Source organism: Anopheles stephensi, chromosome 2, assembly GCF_013141755.1.
Source record: "Anopheles stephensi strain Indian chromosome 2, UCI_ANSTEP_V1.0, whole genome shotgun sequence".
In the NCBI taxonomy this organism is placed as follows: Eukaryota; Metazoa; Arthropoda; class Insecta; order Diptera; family Culicidae; genus Anopheles; species Anopheles stephensi.
The window spans coordinates 76202531-76222529 of NC_050202.1; the positions used below are offsets into that span (position 1 = coordinate 76202531).

Genomic DNA, 19999 nt, shown 5'->3' on the forward strand with positions numbered 1-19999 from the left:
TTTATTCACAGTTTGCAATCCATTTTTACACAATAAAATAAGATATGTTATCCCACAATTTCCTTGAATAAACGTAACCGGTTTTTTCATAAAAAGCTCTTATTATTTTCGCTCAGATGAAACATTCACCCGCCCGTGAAAATGTTAGCCGCCACACGGCATTGTAGCCGCCAACACTGACATGAGAATAAAATCATGAAATTATTTGTAACCATGCCATGATTTAAAGGTTTCTCTTCAAGAAATAAGTTCTTCAAGTGTTGCTTTCATTTTACACACCCAACTTCAGTTAAATTTTGTCTAGTTTACTTTTATTTTTAAATAATTTAAACTCAACGTTCGTTGATTTGACGTTTGCCGTTGCAACAGACGAACATAAATAAGAATCCTCGCGCATTCCTCCTTCGGCAGCCATCTTGTAACGCAATTTGACATTTGCTTAGCATTGTTATTTTTGCTCTGTATTCTTCCAAGCGCGTAATTGATTTTTCACTAAAAAAACAGAGTGCGTGATGGCCGACAGTGAAATTTTCTTTACGTTTAACATTATTTTTGCATGTAAGCTCAAAAAACACCTTCTGTCGGATGAACCAATTGTGTGCCACAAATGTCGTGACAATTTGCTCCACCCGTACCCGGTCCACATGCAAGCTGATGGCTCATCGCTCCACCGTCCGTGTGTTGGTGTATTGAATCGGTCGCGCGATGAGAAAAGAGAGTACGTGAGAAGACGTTCACTGCGTATACGACGATCGGAGGTGATCGAAGCTGTTGTGTGCCGGACAGCATCGCGGAGTTGATCAACGCAGCTTCCAACGGCTTGGAAGTGAAGTGCATCGTTTTCGGTGTACTTGCGAAACACGGCCTGCCCATCGTTCTAAGCCAGTCGGCAGCATTTGTCCCCGGAAGCAAGTCCCGTGGTGTGTTTGTGTTGTGTGAATTGTGTGTCTCAAACATTTGTGTGACTGTATAACGAAAAAGAAAAACACACGTAAAATCCACGCGCCGCACCGTGTCACAGTTACCTGTGTGTTGTTTCTGGCTGAATGTGCGTTCGGTTCAGAACTAGCCGTGCGTTCGCGGTGCAAGCTGCCATCTGACACCGGAAAGGAGAAAGAAATCGACCAACGCAACGGTTGTGTGTTATTCACCTTTACGAAAAACCCGTCGTTTGCGGAGAACGGCCGTGGTGCAAAGAAAAACCCGAGTAAAGTAGCGTGTGCGAAAGAATATTCCTCCACCATAAGTTGTATGCGTGAATGTGCTCGTGTGTATGTGTGTGTGGGCTTGTGTGTTTATGAGTGTGTTTTTTTTCCCTTCGATTGCGGTTTTATGAAGCGCCAGTAGGCTGTGGAGCAAAAGACGATGGCTTGCTAGTGGCTGAGCAGCACGGAAAATGAAGCTGGCCCCTCGCTGTCAGCTGGAAAAGCTTCTCCTCTCGCCAACGAAAACGACCATCAAAAGACGCCCAGAAAGCTTGTCGCTGGGTGGGTGGATAGGGCAGAGCGGTCGATCCCAGCAGTAACCGGTAGGTGAAGTGGCATAACGAGTTTCCTTTATCAGCTGGCATCCTCCTCTCCAACCTCCTGCTCCTGCTTCTCTCTCTCCTTTCCTGCATCAGAACCGAAACACACGTCGTCGTGCCTTTATCAGTTTGCTTGTTTGTTCCCTCCCGTACTACTGCCGTTGCACAAACGCTAGCTTGCCGTAGCGTCCCTTGGCTTCCAATCGGCGGGAATTACGTATTGCTCACGGTGCGGTAGAAAGCGAAACCAAAACAGAGAGGTGAATCTGTCAAATAGGAGGCGGCTACTTCGATCGGCATGTAGATGGTTGTGCCTCCATCCTCCGGAACAGCTTGATACAATAACCACAATCTCCAACCGTAGTTGCGACATGTGGTCACACATCGTAAGATTCATTTGCATCTACGGTTTAATCGGTGAAAAGAGGAACCCACCATCCGTCCGTCATTGTTCGGAGACAGATTTCATTCACCTGTCCGCAGATACTGTCACTGGACGCCGCAGAGAACCGCGCTCTAAGTTTGTTTGCCCAACGCAAGCACTCTCGGGGCCGACACGTTCTGTTCCACAAACCGCCCGAACGACCGACTGCTGCTCGAGGTCAACCGGTTCGACGTCAGCGTTCGTACAGCTCGTAGTCGTCGTACCCAAGAAAGGCCATCAAACCAGTTGTCACCTGTAGCAGCGTCATCAGCCCGATAGCCAAACCTCCCTCAGTGCATTAGCAGAAGAGACGGTAGGGGTGGTTAAAATTGCCAAGATCCATCCAAGATTAGAAGCGTGGATTTTAATTTGCGCCGAAAATTCCCACCGTAGCAGCTCCAATTGTTGGGTCATTTTCCCAAGGCCACCTCATCACCCTTTAAGGTTGTTACAAGATGCTTTTTTTGGGGGACGATTTTTGTACTGGCGGTGAGCGATGAGAACCCGCGCCCATTGAAACACCTTCCTAATGGCAAAGGTGCATTCATCAAGGGAAGGTTAGTTCCGGTGTGAAAGAGGTCGATCGTACGGTGCTTTGCTGACGGCACAAAGGGTTTCGCTGCCGGGAGGGCTTAAGCAGTAGAAAATGCGTGCGAAACTGAAAAAAGCGTGCTCCAGATGCACATCTTCCGGTTGGCACTTTCTTCGCCCAATTGCACTCTAAAAGCATCATCATTAAGCACGGTAGCTCAAAAAAAAAAACTCATTGCCCTTTTGCATTGGAGATCTGTGGCCGTCTTTCTTACTCCAAAAACTTACCGACCGAATTTACCCTAGGATGCCCTTAAACATTGAACAACTTTTTTTTTCGTTTCATGTTTTTCTTTCGGGTCTGAATTGTCTAACGCAAAGACACCGCTGCGTGACTCGCGAGTATCGATCAAGCTTGCTCCAGTTCTTCCCGAGAGTAATGTTGTAGTTATTTTGCCTTTTAATGCCCGTAAGAAACAACCGAGGGTTTTCGGGTGTGACGGATATAGTTGGAAAAGGAATATTATCGAAATTGCTACCTTTCTTGATAGCAAGGTAATCTAGTTCCATTAGGTAGCTTAGAATGACTCGGTCGTTTTGCGGGGTGCGTGAGCACTGTTTATTGCGTCAAATGAAAAAACTGATTCATTATGTCGTATTTCATCGATTTACGAAGAATTGTGACGTCTTAGAGCGTAAAACCTAGCGTTCGTAAGCTATGAACCCTTCGGCGAAGGAAATGTAGTTCTTAGAAGGATTATGGAGACTAAATTATTCGAGGTAAAAATGGACTTAAGACGACGGCTCCGATAGGAAGACGATAAGTGTCTTGCAGATCAATCAAAAAAATTTAGCAAGCTAAACATTTTGTGTAAATCCTAATCCTAAGACAAACTGCGTTTTTGTTCAGGGTTTTGTGTTAGAGAACGCTCACACACCGTAAGTGCGATTGTACGATTAGTCATCCACTTGGCGCCGGTAGACAGTCTATTTGCTTGTGTCGCAACTCATCAGCAGCCACTCAGGGCATTCCTGGCAACCCTTCCTTCTGATAAGACACGTCAAACACGTGGTGTGCACCATTTCCTTTCCATTCAGCAATACTTAAGGTGTTGATGGTTTTGCGGAGTATAATTAGTTCTTTGTCGGTTTTATTAAATGACTATAGTCTGCCTGGAAAGGGTTCACCTGGAAGGGGTGTTAGTTCAGGTGGTTTAGTGGACCAGGATGCGGAAGGCTTGCCTTTCTTTTGCCTCGGTTAAGTTGAAGCGATCCCCGCTTGTTTGTAACTTGAACCCCTTATTCATCTAATGCTTTCACCACCGGCCAATTTGCGTATCGAGCTACGCTCAAGCTTAATATAATTCGCTTTTAATTTGCCCGGTAGCGATTAACTTTCGCAAAAAGACGAATCGGCGCGGCGAATATCGAACCCCTGATTACGCGCCCGGTAACGCCGTGCGTAGAAATGGAAACAAGATCCACCGAAAATGGAGCATAATATGATCCGATCTCGATCACCGACGATCGAGCGACTAACCTTTCGCCCTGTGCCAACTCCGGAAGAGCAGATCACTTTCCATTTCCAATCGGCGCGTCAGACTTTTGTGGAGCATCCCGACCAACTTCGGATCGAAGAAAACCCGGTGTAGTTGACGACCAAATGTAAAAAAAGGGGTGGGGAAGGAAAGGATCCAACGCGTCTCAAGGTGTTAATTTCCGGCTTCCTACGCTTCTACGGCACTCGGCAAGATACGGAAACGAAACCACTAGCAATCTCTTTTCTTTTAAGGTGGTCAAAAGCGAGCTGATGATTGAAAAGTTGATCTTAAGCCAGCAGGAGTGTGTCATTTACATCGTTTGGCGAAACACTAAACATTCAACAAACGACCGCATCGAAGTCAACAACGGTCACGAAGAGAGTTGCAAAACTTTATAATAAATGCAATCCAACCGATGAAGGTTGTAAAGCAAAAATCGAGAATTATGGATCACGTTCCACTCGATCATCCCGTGCGCGATCATTTATCATGTGGCGCTCGTAACGAATCTCTGTACCGAAGCAAAGCACAGCTTGTCAAGCGATGCATTTTCTTCGCTATTTTCCTCTGCTGCGACTACTGATGCATGTGATCAGTTTCTGTGTGAAATCTAACTTCTTTTTTTTTTAAGTTGCGCACGCTTCCAAACAATCGTGCCATGAGACTGACACACTGCGCTTGTATGAGGGCGTTGGTGGAAGACAAGAGTGAGAGAACTGGTGAGACACATAAAGGGAGGGTAAGGGATGGTAAATTGCACCGTACCATGCAACGAGCAGAGCCCCAGCCCATCAATATGCATATTGCATTCGACGCTGTGTGACCTTTACAATCGGCAGCGCTCTATCGTTTTCACGTGCTCGAGCTAAGGGAGTTTAAGTCTCGAGAGTTTAGCTATCGGTGAGATGAGTAATAGATTCGCTTCCCTGCTGTTGTACAACGTACTCTCTTTTAATTAAATTTTACAACTACAACATCCTCCAAGATATGTCGAACAGTTTGAAATCCTTTGTAAAACATTATAATCCATCACCAAGAACCAAGGCGCTTGAGGCCAACCAAATCACGCACGACCGACAGCTTCCACGCTGGAAACGTGCGAAACTGTGTGAACGATCGCGGAGGAGGATCGGTAATCGTTCTTCGGCTGGGCCTCCAATAAGCGACCGCACCTAACCGTCGCTGTGCGACATCGCCGTCATGATCGTCATCCTACGCTAGACGATTGTGCGTTTTACAGCAGGCAGACAAACACAACACAGCACACACACACCGAATAAAAAACGACCATCCGGATACAAGGTCCCCTCCGGATGGAAGTGGCCGTCGATCGGCAACTTCATATCACGCCATTCATTCGCTTGCTGCTGTTAGCAACTCTAAATACTCTTCGATCGATGGAGATCTAGCGTTGGCGTTGGGCGTGTTGGTTGTGATTTTTGAATGGATCCGCGCTTCCATTCGGTGACGTCAGTGTGGCGCGGTGAAGACTCCTCTTTCGCCGGTCTCGTACATTCCAAACCCCCCAAGTGTCATTCAGCACGTACCGGCCGTGGGTTGCGACAGTTTGGTCTGATTTGATTAGAGATCGAAAACGGCTCGCGGTGTTACGTTCTTAATGTGCTGTCCTGCATTCGATTTGATTCGCTAGCTTTATTGATTGTTTTCGCGGGAAGTGGATGAATGTTTCATGTTTTTTGCTGCTTTGATGACTATTTAGCGCGATTGGGGTTGTAATAAAGTGGATAGTTTATTGCCCTCTTACTTGAAAGGTGTCAGGTTCTAAATCTTGATTTTTTATAAATCCTCATGATGGAACTTTTGAATATCTTAGGAATTCTTTGGGGCGGTCCGGTGGCCGAGGCGATAACGGCGCCGGTCTTCTCACTGCAAGACCGGGGTTCAAATCCCATCCAGACCGCCTCCCCCCGTGCGCAGGGCTTGACTATTTTGCTAGGGGTGAAATCCTAGTCACAGAAAGCCAGAATTTCAGGCTGAGACCTCTCGAGGTTGTAGTGCCAAGAAAGAAGAAGTAGGAGAATTAGTTGAAAACGGCCATACTCAATAATATGCTGGAAAATTTAATTTAATCAATACGCCCTTAATCTATACCTGGTAGCAAAATTCTTCTTACTGTATGCAACATTCCATTATACGATTGCAATGTTCCACAATGATCTTGCATTAGTCCACTATCGATTTTGAAGCATTTCCCTAACACGTTCAAAAATACAGTTACATTGATCGAAACTATGTAAATAACTAAAAATTGTAAACATTTTAATTAACAGTAATAATAGCCTTTAAAAATTGAATTTTTATTGAATTATTATACAAATTTCTCCTTTATTCATTAAATAGCTACAATATACTTGCCACCTTCAAAACCCTGCTAATAATAATACAAGACTTGCTAATTAATTACTTCAGCAGATATGAATCTCGGTTAAATGATTCGCAACCCAACGCTACGCAGAAACAATGTAAAGCGAAAATCAAATGTGTGTCACAGACCCGTCCATCTCTCGTTGTAACCCATCCATGGTACGCGCAGCAGCAGCAGAGCAGGCCCGGCATGATCGGTTTAATCTGTGCCAAAAGCTCCCATCAACCACCACATCGCGGTGACCTACCCGCACCCGCGCGAAGGTCGTTATGCAGTTGTCGGAACTTTTCACTTCCGCTTCTAAACTAATCCTAACAGCAGGTCCCCCCCCTCTTCCGGGACCGTTTCTTTTCACCCTTTTCTCCTGTCCCGTGAATGCGCTGTCCCGGATAGTGCCACAGATAAATATAAGTCCCGAACGATTGTTTTCTGTATCGCACACAAACCACCACTGGCTGGCTGGTGTGTTACTCTAGTTGGGGTTTTGGGGACGAATGATTTAAATTTAAAAAGGGGTTTTCACGTACATTCAAATGTGCAAACCCCACTCACCGCTCTACGCTAACGCTATTTCCGTACAGTGCGCTAGTGGTGCACAATTGTTTCAATTTCACCTAAAGATCGCATCGTCGCGTCGTTGGAAAGCTCCGCTGCATTGCTCAGCTAAGCACCGAAACTAAGTAAAAGATCCGGTAGCGCTGCCGGTTCGTAGACAAGTGACTGTGTACACTCACAAGCCACCACTCCTCTGGCCCGAAAAACCCCATACAGACGCTACCATAGGTAAGGCAACAGTTTGCACTCCTGTAGACGACTTTTCAAACATTGAAACTAGCAGCAGCAGCAGCAGCGGCCGCAGCAAAAAATCCACCTCCGAAATGCGATCACTACTACTTGTGTGGCAATGCGGAATGGTACTTTCTTCCTGACGGATTTCTGTACTATTTTTGGGATACAAAAAAGCAAAGCAGAGTACAACTTATTTTCCCTTTTTTTGTGCTCTTCTCCACCTTAAATGACTAATCGATCGTTCGTTCAGTTCAGTTCAGTTTTTTTTGTTAGGTTTTTCCTATCCCCGCCTAAGAAGCAACAGGCCGGAAACGGTTCCGGAACATTTTTTGGCCACATGCCTAACGCATTTTAGCCGCGGCGACCTGTGCGAATGTGGGAATGTGTAACAATCGGAGAGAAACACCGCAGCCAAGCATTACTGGCACCTGCCTAGCCAACAAGCCCACAAATCAAATGAAGCAAAAAAAAGAGGCAACATTTTGTTCCGAAACTATCCGGAAGGTGGGGAACGCACATTTTCTGTTTTTACTTACGGAACGGAACCTTTTAAATGGAATGGAGGTTCGGGGGGGGGGGGGGGAGTTTTTTTTTGTTGGTTATGTGATTCGTCTTTACCCGGTACGCAAATTCGCGGACGACCTTCACGTGTTTGAAGCATAGCTATAATTGGGCTTCGCGGGCTCGGCCAGTCTTGTAATTTCGGACGCGATCGGTCGGTCGGTTGGTTCAGGGTCGATCGGTTGGTTGAGGTGCTAGAAATTAACGACTCGATGCAAATTTCCAAAGAAAACGATCGCTGTGTTGAAGACGCGCCTTACTCTTTAAACGCTGCTGGAAGAATTTCATAGAACTTTTTGTTAATGGATTAACCACATGATTATGTGAAGTTGATGTCTTTAATAAGGATCATTGTCGGCACGTGCTCAGTAATGTAGTAAATGTGTTTAAGAAGCAGGTGACAAAAGTCTGGTAGCTGAATGTATAAAGTTAAACATCTCCCAAAACAGATTCTCAGATATTCCAAGTTGAGTTATACATTCAAATTAAACTGCATAGATCATTGTTTTAAGTTATATCTGAGGTGATCTTCAAAGATCTTCTAATCCAGTGTCCAACCAAGTTGTCACTCCGAATGAGAGGAAAACATGTAGTCACTCAACAGAAACCAACAGGCAAACTCTCCTTGAAGTTGATGTTTGTTCGGGCGTCAGATAAATAATTTCTTCTGCCATTTCCAATTGGAACTTCACATCCAAATATCATATTTTCAGGGTAACTCCCAAGTGTTATTTGCCACCTCGCTAGGTGCTTCATTTGTTTGTCCTTTGTTGGAAGATCAACAGTTGATGTTTGCTTTCCCTCCAAAACCCGTCCCATATCAAGTCGGTTTGCGAGTCGTGATGAGATCGACGGACCGTTTACTTTCAAGAAGACGTCATTTTTTCACACATTCTTCTAAGAAGTTTTAGTATGCTATGTGATCCTTAATCTGAAGTATAATTTGATTTAAAATACTATAAAAGCTAGAATAAAAATGCCACTCCCGCGGGCACCACCCGGAGGTTAACTATCGTCCACCACGTCCATTCGTCGAAGAAACTCCGTTAGCTCGCGAGACTGGATACACTCGAATAGTTTAGCTTCTTTCTTCGTTCCCCGGAATGCTCTCGTTTTGGACCACTTCTCGTTCTGTTCGGGCTTTTCCTTCGCGCTACCATTCGCCAAGAAAGCTGCTCCACGGAGAAGAACAAACTTATTGTGTAAATTAAAGAGGTTTTCTTTACTTTTCCCCAACTGCTTCCCGCTTCGGAGCTAGCAGAGTTGGAGAAGCCGGGGCACAATCTTCTGGACTCCCGTCCAGTCTTCTTCGGTGAGTGTAATTACGGTCGCTTAAATTGAATGACGAGTATTTGCGAGAAATTAACCGTAAACAGCACACACCTCTTCTTCGCACACACCCGGTTTGGACACAATCTTTCACTGTCGAGACCTGAGCGTGCTTGGGGCTGACGGATGGTTCAGCCGTCCATTAGCCATCTTCATCACCCTCTCTGTGCTGTGCGTCGCTTCCGTGAGGTGTTAGGGTACTGTCTTTTGAGCTTTGTAGTGGAAAATCAGACAGAAGATGAAACGGGATTCTTCGTCTAGAAAGCCTGCAGCTAAAGATGTTTGACCTGAGGTGTTTTCGCGCGGATGATACTCTCGGTCGATGCATGTGACATATTTTTGTAGCAAATTCTTGAATCAACCACGTACAATGCACTGTAACCGGGGTTGGATGGTTGGAAAGCGAACTGCGAACTTTGTCAGTGAACTTCCGAGATCATCGACAGTTGTGGCCACAATCCTCAAGGTTCCCGGTACGCCGTACGCCCTCATATGGTGGTGGTGGTGGTTGAATTGTGGATGTAGCACGTTATTTGCATAGTACAAATTGCGTACAGTTGTGGCCTTCTCGGTCCTTTCCTGTGATGGAAGTGTTTTTTGCTATTTCAACCACCGACCAATGTTTATTGGCGGAGTCGGTTGGCGGTGCCTGTGCCGCCACAGAAACCTTCAATGTTCAAACAAACGTTCGAAAGAAGTTGTGCAAAACATTAGGATCTTTTAATGGAAAATGTTAGGTAGAGTTTATTAAGTTTGGAGGAGTTTTCGCATCTTTATACTATGGATAGCATACGGATCACTGTGAAGTTGTCAAGCTCTCAAGTCACAAGGGCGCAAGTCCTTGTGAGCCTTCGAATAGGGAGATAATCGAATGGATTAAATGCACCTCCAAGGGTTAGCCTTCATGAAGTGGACACTACGCGAAGCTTTTTCTTGGTTTTCGCAATCCTCATGTTTGTTGTTTCTTGGTTGTTGGATCGGTCAAGTTCAGGGCAAAAGCATCAATACACTCTTCAACGGCGCTCGATGCTGCACGGTGGTAGTTCACTGCTCACCCTACCCAGTGTCTCAGTTGCTTCCTCCCTGTCAGAAGCTCTGACGATCGTAGCAAATGTCTCTGACCCCCGCCTCCCCACATGTTGTCTGGTGGTCCGCCGGAACGGATCGAGACAAATCGCCAGTGGTTTCAGGACAGCTGATTCGTTGCGTTTACCCACCCTCCTCTCGTGCTTTTGATTTATGAACTCTGTGGACTCTGTTGTTTGCACTTGAGCTGTAGTGTAGTGTGGTTGTTCCTGAGAAAGTTGAGCCCGGATGAGGTTGATATACGCAGTTGCCGCAACCGCAGTGAGAAGGTCAAGACTGTATTAATCGTACGAGTTGTTGTTACTTCCGAGTGTGTAAAGAGCTGCGTAAGAAAATGTTTTTGAACGATTTAAATTGTATTATACATGTGTAATGTTGAAGTACAGAGACAGCTGCTTCAAACAAGGTCTTAATGCGCCACCCTTCCAACAGAGATATCTCGCGGAGATCAATTGCCCTACATCGGACTCCCATTTTCTCTTCACGTGTCTATTGTTACTAAACTGCAGTGCACGTTTCGCGCTTCGTCCAACGGCCCCCAAAGCCCGCAGGCGAAACTCTATCCATCACCAATGATCGCCCTCCCCTCAGTAGGAGGATGCCACGGGATAGACGAACTTCCATCGCTTAAAACACATTCATTTCGAAATGAGCTCTCCGTTGCTGTCCCTCGTTTGCGCTGGATGGAGGGCGGTAGGTTTTAGCCATTGTTTTCGTCTTGCAGCCGGACAGTAGGACAATAACTGGGTGTTGTAGGGTCGGCGGTGGTACCAAGCCCATTACTGCTGTTGGTGCTGCTGCCGGATGAGGGTTAAATCTTTCGATCACCTCCTCCGATCGACTTGGGTGAACTTTCTACGGCAACCTGATGCAAATGTCGGCTGTCTTCTTCGCAACTTTGGTTCTTTTCGGTTAGACCCGGCAATATACTGAGCTGCAAACCCTTTTCGATGTGTCGCGATCGATGACTAGCAGCCGAGTCTTTCCCAACTGTTTGATTGCGCTACCTTTTGACTGGGTCCGCTATAATGCCAGCTCCCCCTTCATATTGTTGTTCCGTCTTTTCTAGCACAGAGGAGGTCTGAGGTGATTTTCAGTGCAATTTTAAATTTAAATGCTATTGCGCTTGTTGCAGTAGTGTTTGGTGAGTCTCTTTGTGAGTTGGACAAGGTGTGAATAGTTATAGGTTGGGTTTAGAACTCTTACTTGACGAGAGATATCAGAAATCAGTGAAGGACATTAGCCAATTAAATTGGTGATCTTGTTGATAATGCTCTGATTATTACATCCTACTCTGTGCCTATGTTTACCAGAATGTTGTTGGATCAATATACTGGTGCCTTCCAAAGTCGGTACACGCCGATGTGCGTGTCCGCGCCAAACACACGCCAAGGGACCACCAAGATGGCATTCCGGCGTGTATGACTCACACCGAAATCCCCGCTATATAAAACCGATGACGCAGCGACACGTATCGTATCGCCGTTGCCCGGCGTATTATGGACAAAAACTGCTCTAAATCGGTGGCGGTGCAGCCAAAAGACATCGTGCAAGCCACGGACGTCTCTCCGTACACCACGTACACCACCGCCAAGGATGCATTCTTTTCCGTCGCCTGGTAGGATTGTGCCGCATGCAGTTACATTGCACGTTTTATTTTCGTATGCATTCGCGCCAAGAGGACGAAATCGGTTTGCGTTGCCGGCGGCGGTCGTGGTGGTGGTGGTGGCGTGATGGATGGCAAAACCCGCGCGGCGTTAAACGGTGTAGATCTAGCGATGAATAAAGAGATTGATAGACCTGCCCCGAAAACTTCTTGACTTGACTGGCGGCAAGTACACGAATGGTGGTGGCTTGTTTTCTGGCTGACCTGCTAGCTAAATACACTAGGCTAGAAGATCACGGCAGATAAATGGCAAACGGAATTGCATTGTACGTTCGGGGGGGTGGGCTAGCAAAACAACCAACGAAACCCTTTGCCGATTTTGTCCGATTCAAAATAGAACTTTGTGCGGAATGGCGGACACCATCATTTCGCCATTGGCGAACGGGAGCGGAAAAGGTGAAAGACAGACTAATTATGTTTCATATTTTATTTGTCTATTGTTGTTGGGTTTTCTGCAGGACCACCACCACCACCACCACCGGTTGCGCTTTCTATGTTTGATTTTTATCCATTTTGTTTGTGTCTTTCTTATGCATGGCAGGACAATCAAAGGCGGTCGTGTTAGTAAGGGAGAGCGCCTAGGGCCAGTTTCACCACTGTGGTGTGGGGTAATCCAAAGCTAAGAAGAGGATTATTTGAATGGATTGTTAGAGTAAGTCGGCGGTGCGGTGGCTATGGCGACAGCGGTGCCTGTCTTCACACAGCAGAGACCGCCGGAAGGGCCGACTACCTTTCTACGGCTAATATAAAGTCACAGAATGCCAGAAATCGCCGGCAGAGATCTTTCGAGGTTGAAGTGCCAATGAAGAAGAAGCAATCAGCTTTAGTCGTGTCAGGTATGGCAAATTAAAATTCAGAGAGATCTTTTTAATCCAAACTTAAACAAAATAGTCCAAACAATTGGAGCAACTATGGCCAAAATAATCGAAGAACTTCAATTGAAGATCTCACCTTCTAGTATGCCCAGCTCCGGCTGTATCACTCTAAATATTTTCTGGGAAAGCATATAACGGAGGACCTTATCGAACACTGAGGAGCAACTGATCGTTTAGGCCCAGACAGAATTGGCATCAAATGTTTGGGTGATCTGTCCAATTATCTGTCCCCAAGAACTCTTGTCGGACTTGCCGTGCGCTACAGAATGACTAAGCAATCTAAGAGTAGAACTATCCCCCAGCAGGGGTACTCTGGCTGCTCCAACTATAAGTCTTTTTTGTTTTTGAGGGTAAAGTTCCTGCAATCCTACACATTGTATGTATTACTTGCGCACGCTCTGGAATGATTGCTAACGCCAGTCAACTGCTTCACGTTTCCAACGTTGCCACGGGAGGCTTTTGTAGGTCAGTAAGATAATGCTTTTGCGCACCACCTTTACCGAGTCGCATTTATTTGCGCTTAATTAATTTACGCACTTCCCGCAAACCCCTTTGTTCCCATGGCACTACACAAGTACAAGAGCTACACTGAACAATCCATTAAGTGAAGAAAGAAAGTTTTGCGAAGGGAAAAAAGTATTGATGGTTTTGTGGAGGAAGGTAAGATGCATTGGTTCCCCAGCACACGCAACTTCCCTTTCACTTAACCGATTAACATGTAAATGCAATTCCGGACCGATTGCCCAGTGTGCAGTATCGTTTGGTTCTGTCTGGTTTGCCAATTACGACTCCCTTCGTCGCACTTTCTTAGCCCGGACGAATTCTGATTACAAATTCAGCCCTCATATACGTCGCCGAGACAACACTTCTAACCAACCTCTGGTGGTGATTTTGTGACGATGAAGGGCCCACCCAGCAAAGAAAGAATCCCGTCGTCTAGCAGAAAAAGGTGTATGCGTTGCGCTAATTAGCTTATAATTGACGATTGTGTCACAACAAGCAACTGCTAGCAGGGGAACAGGAACCCGCGCAGACAGGTTCCAGGTCCTGCACTGACCGTTCAGGTTGTAAATGGATGAACTTCCATTTCTTCCCTTTCTTTCTGTGCGTGTGTGTGAGTGTTTCGACGATAAATTACAAGCACCGCCGACCAGCCACGCCGGTATGGGAGAAGGTTTAAACGAGGCCACAAAAGACCTGTCGGGCCACGGGTGTATCAGGGTCACTGTTTAGGTGAATGAAATGTGAGAACTTTTTAATGAGCTCTGGTTTTTTTGGTTGTTGTTGGTTGTGTTGCTTCTCACTGTTCTTGATTGCAGTTGGGAGGGCTCCACCAAGAAATGAGGCAAGAAAAGAAGATGGAGTGCAAGAAAGACTTGAACACATTATGCTAGTATTAGATATTAAATTACTACTGTTTTTTCCTCCTATTTCTTTTTAGATCCATCTTTACCACGTAATTTGGTTATTCAATGAGGCCTTCAGGATCGTCGCGGTGATCCAGCGAATAGAAGCCGGTTCCCGTTCAAGCTTTCTTTTTCGGCTGTGAGGCGAAGCAGTTTAAAACGAGGAGAACAAACCCCAACATAGAGCATTTGTCCCTCGTGTCGTCGCTACGGACGCGCCGTCACGCCGCACGGCAGGAGGAATGACCATCGTTATGGCCGGTCTATCGACATCGGAAATATGCGAAAACACGAAACTGGCCCGCGAAATGGCCGTGATGGGGAACTACGATTCGGCCGGCATCTACTACGAGGGTGTGCTGCAAATGCTGCGCAAGCTGCTGGTCGGTCTCAGCGAGCCACTGCAGAAAGGCAAATGGTTAATGGTAAGTCGGTGCCGCGACTTTTCAATGTTATCTGGCCACCCGTAATAAAACTTCTCGCGTTTCCCATTTCCTTCGTTCTAGATTCAGCAAGAAATCAACAAAGAGTACAATCAAATGAAGCTAATTCAAAAGACACTTACGGAGATTACGATGGATCTCCAGAATGCACCGCTGCAAGCCCGCATCCGCACACCCCTGCACGAAACGGCCAGCAAAGATCCGGCGGCATGGTTCCGGGCCGATCCCGACATCTGGATGCCGCCCGCTTCCGGTCGCGGCGGTATCGATCCGGACGTGTGGGCACCACCGCCCGATATGCCGCCGCCGGATCATCGCCGTGCCGTAGCCCCGCGTAATCAATCTCGCTCCAGCACCGCACTGAACCGCAAGTCGGAGGTGAACCGGCGAAATGCGGCCACCAAATCAGCATCCACATCGACGGTCGGAGGGCGCAAGACAATCAGCCAAACGGCCCGTGCAGCGGCCGGTGGTGGAACCTCGGGAATGAACGGTGCGTCACGCACCGGAACGCTGACAAGAACGAAGGGCGGAGCAGGGCAACGAAGCTCGACCGTAACTGCGTCGGGCGAAGCAACCAACGGCAATGGGGAGAAGAGCGACAAGGAAAAGCTGGACGACGACGAAGGCAACGGCGGCGGCGATACGCCGGAGGAGGTGGAGCGCAAGTTCGAACCGGCCAGCCACGCCGATGTCGATCTGGTGGACATGCTCGAGCGCGACATACTGCAGAAGAATCCGAACATCCACTGGGACGACATAGCGGATCTGCACGAAGCGAAACGTTTGCTGGAGGAAGCGGTCGTCCTGCCGATGTGGATGCCGGACTACTTCAAGGGCATCCGGAGACCGTGGAAGGGGGTGCTGATGGTCGGTCCACCCGGTACCGGCAAAACGATGCTCGCGAAAGCCGTCGCAACCGAATGTGGCACAACGTTCTTCAACGTGTCCTCGTCCACGCTCACCTCCAAGTATCGGGGCGAGTCCGAGAAGCTGGTGCGATTGCTGTTCGAGATGGCCCGCTTCTACGCGCCCAGCACGATCTTTATCGACGAAATCGATTCGCTCTGTTCGCGGCGCGGTTCCGAGTCCGAGCATGAGGCATCGCGGCGCGTAAAGTCGGAGCTGCTGGTGCAGATGGACGGCGTTAGCAATGATGAGGCGACCAAGATCGTGATGGTACTGGCGGCGACCAACTTCCCGTGGGACATTGACGAGGCGTTACGGCGGCGGCTCGAGAAACGAATCTACATCCCGCTCCCGAACAGCGAGGGCCGCGAGGCGCTGCTCAAGATTAATCTGCGCGAGGTGAAGGTGGACGAGTCGGTGGACATGCGCGACATTGCGGACCGGCTGGATGGGTACTCCGGTGCGGACATTACGAACGTCTGCCGGGATGCGTCGATGATGTCGATGCGGCGCAAGATCGCGGGCTTGCGGCCCGAGCAGATACGGCAGCTGGCCAAGGAGGAGCTCGATCTGCCGGTATCGAAGCAGGACTTCAAAGAGGCCATCGCCAAGTGCAACAAGAGCGTATCCAAAGACGATCTAGCAAAGTATCAGCAGTGGATGAAGGAGTTCGGTTCGTCGTGATGGAGCGTGTGTACCGCACGAGGAAGAGCAAGACTGCGACGACCCACCCGTGGTTAATGCGATCGTCGATGACGGAGCCGATGGGTGGGTGAGATTGAGCTCTGTGGCCGTGCCCGGAACAGTTCGGTGTGAGATTGTGATCATTGTATAGAGGAGAAGAAGAGCGCGAGAGTGAAACTGATCGCGAATGGAACAAGGAAAAGTCTTGGGAGCAACATAAATTAGCAAACTTTTAATGCACACTCGAAATGCACTGCGCTTGCAGAGTAATTTAGCCGGCTCCCACATCTCGGAATGGAATCAAAAGCATTCCGTTACCGTTTTGCTTGCTGTTGGATAAAAGCCTCCCAGCGCATGGTCATACTCTCGCGAGCATCTTAATAGTTCCTTCCAACTTTTGGTCCACAACACACCTCATATCAGTCAGTTAACGAGATAGTCCTGTGTACAGATGGTGACAGTAATTGAGTGGCCATTGGTTTGTTTTTTGTCCTGCTCTGATTGATAATGTGATCCATCGCCTTGATTGCTGTGCCTTTGCTGCATGCCCATAGGAACATCCTTTCTACATCATTTAATGCTTCAAAGGAGCGTCACAGTACCGGAAGGGACCGAGCGAATGAAACGAAACGAAACAAAATCATTGAAACTACTACTACTACTACTACTAGAAGCCCTTCGCGGAAGGGCAAGAACTGCTGTGTAGCTTGTAAATCATTAAAGGTTTCTTTTTTTGTTTTTCTTCTTTTAAATTTTAAACACTACGATAATGATGATAATACAATGATAATACTAGCGTGTAAGGAAGATAAGATGTAATAAAAGAAAAACACTTGAATAACATTTTATAAAAAAGTGACAAAATAAAATCACCAAATTCGTATTTCATTTCTTTTACTGGTTTTTTCGTGTTAACGGAATATTTAAATATTGGCACACAATGCATTAGATAACTTGCTCATAAGCTTCATGGGCTTAATGTTATTTTATTGTAAAATTAATTAAAACAAAACGGATTTCAAATTTGCAACCGTTTTTTTTTTCTCCGAAACGCTTCCGATGTCAAAATTGTGTCGAAAACGGTACAGCTGCTCGAATTACTGTAACGCTTCGAAATATTCGAGCATTCATCTTCGAACACCGATCGAGCAGTAGCGTGTCCGAAGTGTCGGCGCGCAACAGTGTGTGTGCAGGAAAGCGCGTGACCGAACCCGATGTATAGCACACCGCTAAAAGTGTAACCGAGACAACACGCTACAAGCAAGGGTGTGTGCGTGAAAGGCACCCCTGTACGAGTCGTGCGAGTGTGTGTGCGTGTGTAAATTCCGAAAATTGTTCGAAGTGAAGCAACCAAGCAAGCAGCCAGAAGCGCAGACCAAGCGAAAAACGCGAACGCGGAGATTTCCCTTCGGTCGCAGGGCATTTTGGACCGTTTCCGTTCGTTTTCAGTAAAAACCCATGTAAAAGTAGTTCGAAATCGGCTTTCTCATCGACCCATCGATACGCCGGTCATCGTCGTCGCCCGGAATACGGAATGTAAGTTAAATAAAAAAGCAAACCAATTCGCTGCTTCGTCGGCTTGGATCGATTATCCGCTCCTAAGCTGCTCCGTGAGGGCAACCGAGTAGAGACACCTTTTACCTCGGGATGGCTGTATACGTGTGAGTGTGTGTGTGTGTGTGTGCGCTCGCTGTGTCCGTCGATGGCGGCGTTGTGCTTCAGCAAAAATGCTTCCCAATTTCGAGGAATGAATGTACGGAAATTCTGCAAAAATCGGCTTAAACGTGTCAGCGGTGACCGACGCATTGTAGCTTTTGGGGTAGATTGTGCTGAAGTGCGGCCCCGGCTCGTTCATAAGACAATATGGAGAGATGTGTGATGATGGTGTGTATGTAGTCAAATCAACGACGACGACGACGATGAAGAAGTACACCGTGGAGCCTCTGCATCGTGAAAGTGCGTCAGCCATAGCCGTGTTTGCCGTTCCTTCCGAAAAACACAGCCATGCATTAACAGCGTAATGAACAAAACCTTTAATCATTTCGTAACCTTTTTTTTCTCATTCTCTCTCTCTCTCTCTCTTTGCAGTGTACGTGATTGTAGTAATGCCGTGAAGTATTTGTACAGATAATAGACGCTACTTTCGGATCGAAAGGCAGGGCGGACACCTGCTTTCCCGGAACAGACCGGAATCGCACCGTTTAAAATTGATGCTCCGTTGGAAAAGTGGCCGTTTTGATCGGTGTGTACCACACCAGCCAAATATTAGAGACACTCTGCATTCCTTCTTCTGCTGCCCGTTGTGTGTGTGTAAAGCACTGCCTACTTCGTATTGGGGCACGCGCGCTCTAGAGATGTGTTTCCGCCGTTACCGAGATCACCGAAGAAGGCTGCGACATTTTCTAGTGTTCCTCGGCACCCGGTACACGGGTTTGTTTCGTTCCCCTAAGTGACTGCCTTAGTTTTGGATAATGTGTCCGGACAGTGTTTTGTGTGCCCGTGAGTGTCGGGCAAAAGTGACGGTTTTTATATTATGTAGTTAAGTGGTGTAAGAGTGTTTGGTCATTTGAAAACATTGGTCCCCGATATTGATTCGATCTCCGACAGTGGTAACGGCAATGAGAATTTGTGTGTTTTCAACAACAACGAAATGAATCGAGCGCGAAAGAGACGGAGCAATCAAGAATAATCAAGACAGGAAGCTGCTAATGACGGCTGGATGATGGTGGCTTTGCGAGGTACACCGGAGGAAAAGCGCAACTAACCGGCTTACTGCACCGTTTCATCGTCGCCGTCTTCGTCGTGGGAAATGCGCGACACCACACGGTCCCATTTCCAACATCCGCTAAAGCCGGACATGTGTGTGATCTTATCTGGCCACTGCATCAAATGTGCCGTGCTGTGCTAGAACCCCGAACAACCGAATGAATCGGATTCGGCATTCCAGTCGGACGCAACGACGCTCTGCTGTGACGAGTCGCACAGCATCCAGCACCATTGTCCAGCCAGTTGTAGTGACCAGTTGTGAATGCGTTTCAATCTCACCAACAACACTGGCCAAAAAGCGCTCGCTATTGCTGTCGTGTTCTTACAGGTTTGTGGTACAAATTTTATTTCCCTAAAGTCCGTGTCTTAGATTAAACATTTTAGGCCCGTGGTGCGTGTCGGTTGGCCTCTTTACCGTTCGTGGCCCACGGTGTGCGGGTGTGAAAATTTCTTCGATCGAGAACTCGAACGGCGTCGTTCTTTGTTCCCGAAAACTTCGTAGTGTGGTCCGTTCGGTTGGCACTGCAGAAAATGAGAACGCCAAGAGTGAGGGGACGATAGTTTCGGCCGTTTTGTTCCATCTGTCAATGAACCATCATCAGACAAACGTTATTCCGGAACGCGTCTAAGCAACCTGTGTGCACCAATTGCTTTTCTTCAAGGTGCAATGGTTCTGTTTTATGTTGGCCGTTTTTTTTTGTTTGTTTGCTGTGGTGTGATGTGTTGTGTGGCTGCACAGCATACTTAGATAGTGAATGAGTGAGTTGGGAAAAAAGGCGACGTGAGATGAGAAGTGAGCAAGCGAAAGATGAAAACGTATTGTCACTGTTTGCGAAATTCGTGACTACGATCGTGTGTTTGGGATGGTTTCGGTATCCGGTAAAAAGAAAACGTAATCATGGGGAAATAAGGATATAAAGGACCACCGGGATCTACGACTGCGGGTCTTGACCTTTGCTTGTTTGGGATGGTGGATATAGGAACCCGTAACCTTCTCACCTGTGAAACATGGATGAGAAACGTTTCCTCATGTCGTGAGAAGTGAAACAGAGAGAGAGAGAGTCTCATACGTGACGTT

The 19999-nt window shown here is 47.2% G+C and overlaps 2 protein-coding genes across 18 annotated transcripts in view; both read left to right on the forward strand.

Annotated features, from left to right (window-relative positions):
- Nucleotides 1-731: 731 nt before the first annotated feature.
- Nucleotides 732-17043, forward strand: LOC118507702 (katanin p60 ATPase-containing subunit A-like 1). The gene is made up of 3 exons (XM_036046574.1): nucleotides 732-1528; nucleotides 14155-14544; nucleotides 14626-17043. The coding sequence occupies exons 2-3, from the start codon at nucleotides 14362-14364 to the stop codon at nucleotides 16153-16155; spliced, it is 1713 nt and encodes a 570-aa protein (XP_035902467.1). The 5' UTR covers nucleotides 732-1528; nucleotides 14155-14361; the 3' UTR covers nucleotides 16156-17043.
- A 450-nt stretch (nucleotides 17044-17493) lies between these two features.
- Nucleotides 17494-19999, forward strand: part of LOC118507703 (trithorax group protein osa-like) — a 107000-nt gene continuing 104494 nt past the window's right edge. For 15 of the 17 annotated variants that reach the window (XM_036046576.1, XM_036046579.1, XM_036046575.1 and 12 more), the window contains exon 1: nucleotides 17494-17691. The gene's annotated coding sequence lies outside the window, so the exon portion shown is untranslated. Of the gene's footprint in view, nucleotides 17692-17951; nucleotides 18173-18286; nucleotides 18398-19999 lie in introns of those variants that run through there. The other 2 variants (XM_036046582.1, XM_036046583.1) reach the window with 2 other exon arrangements.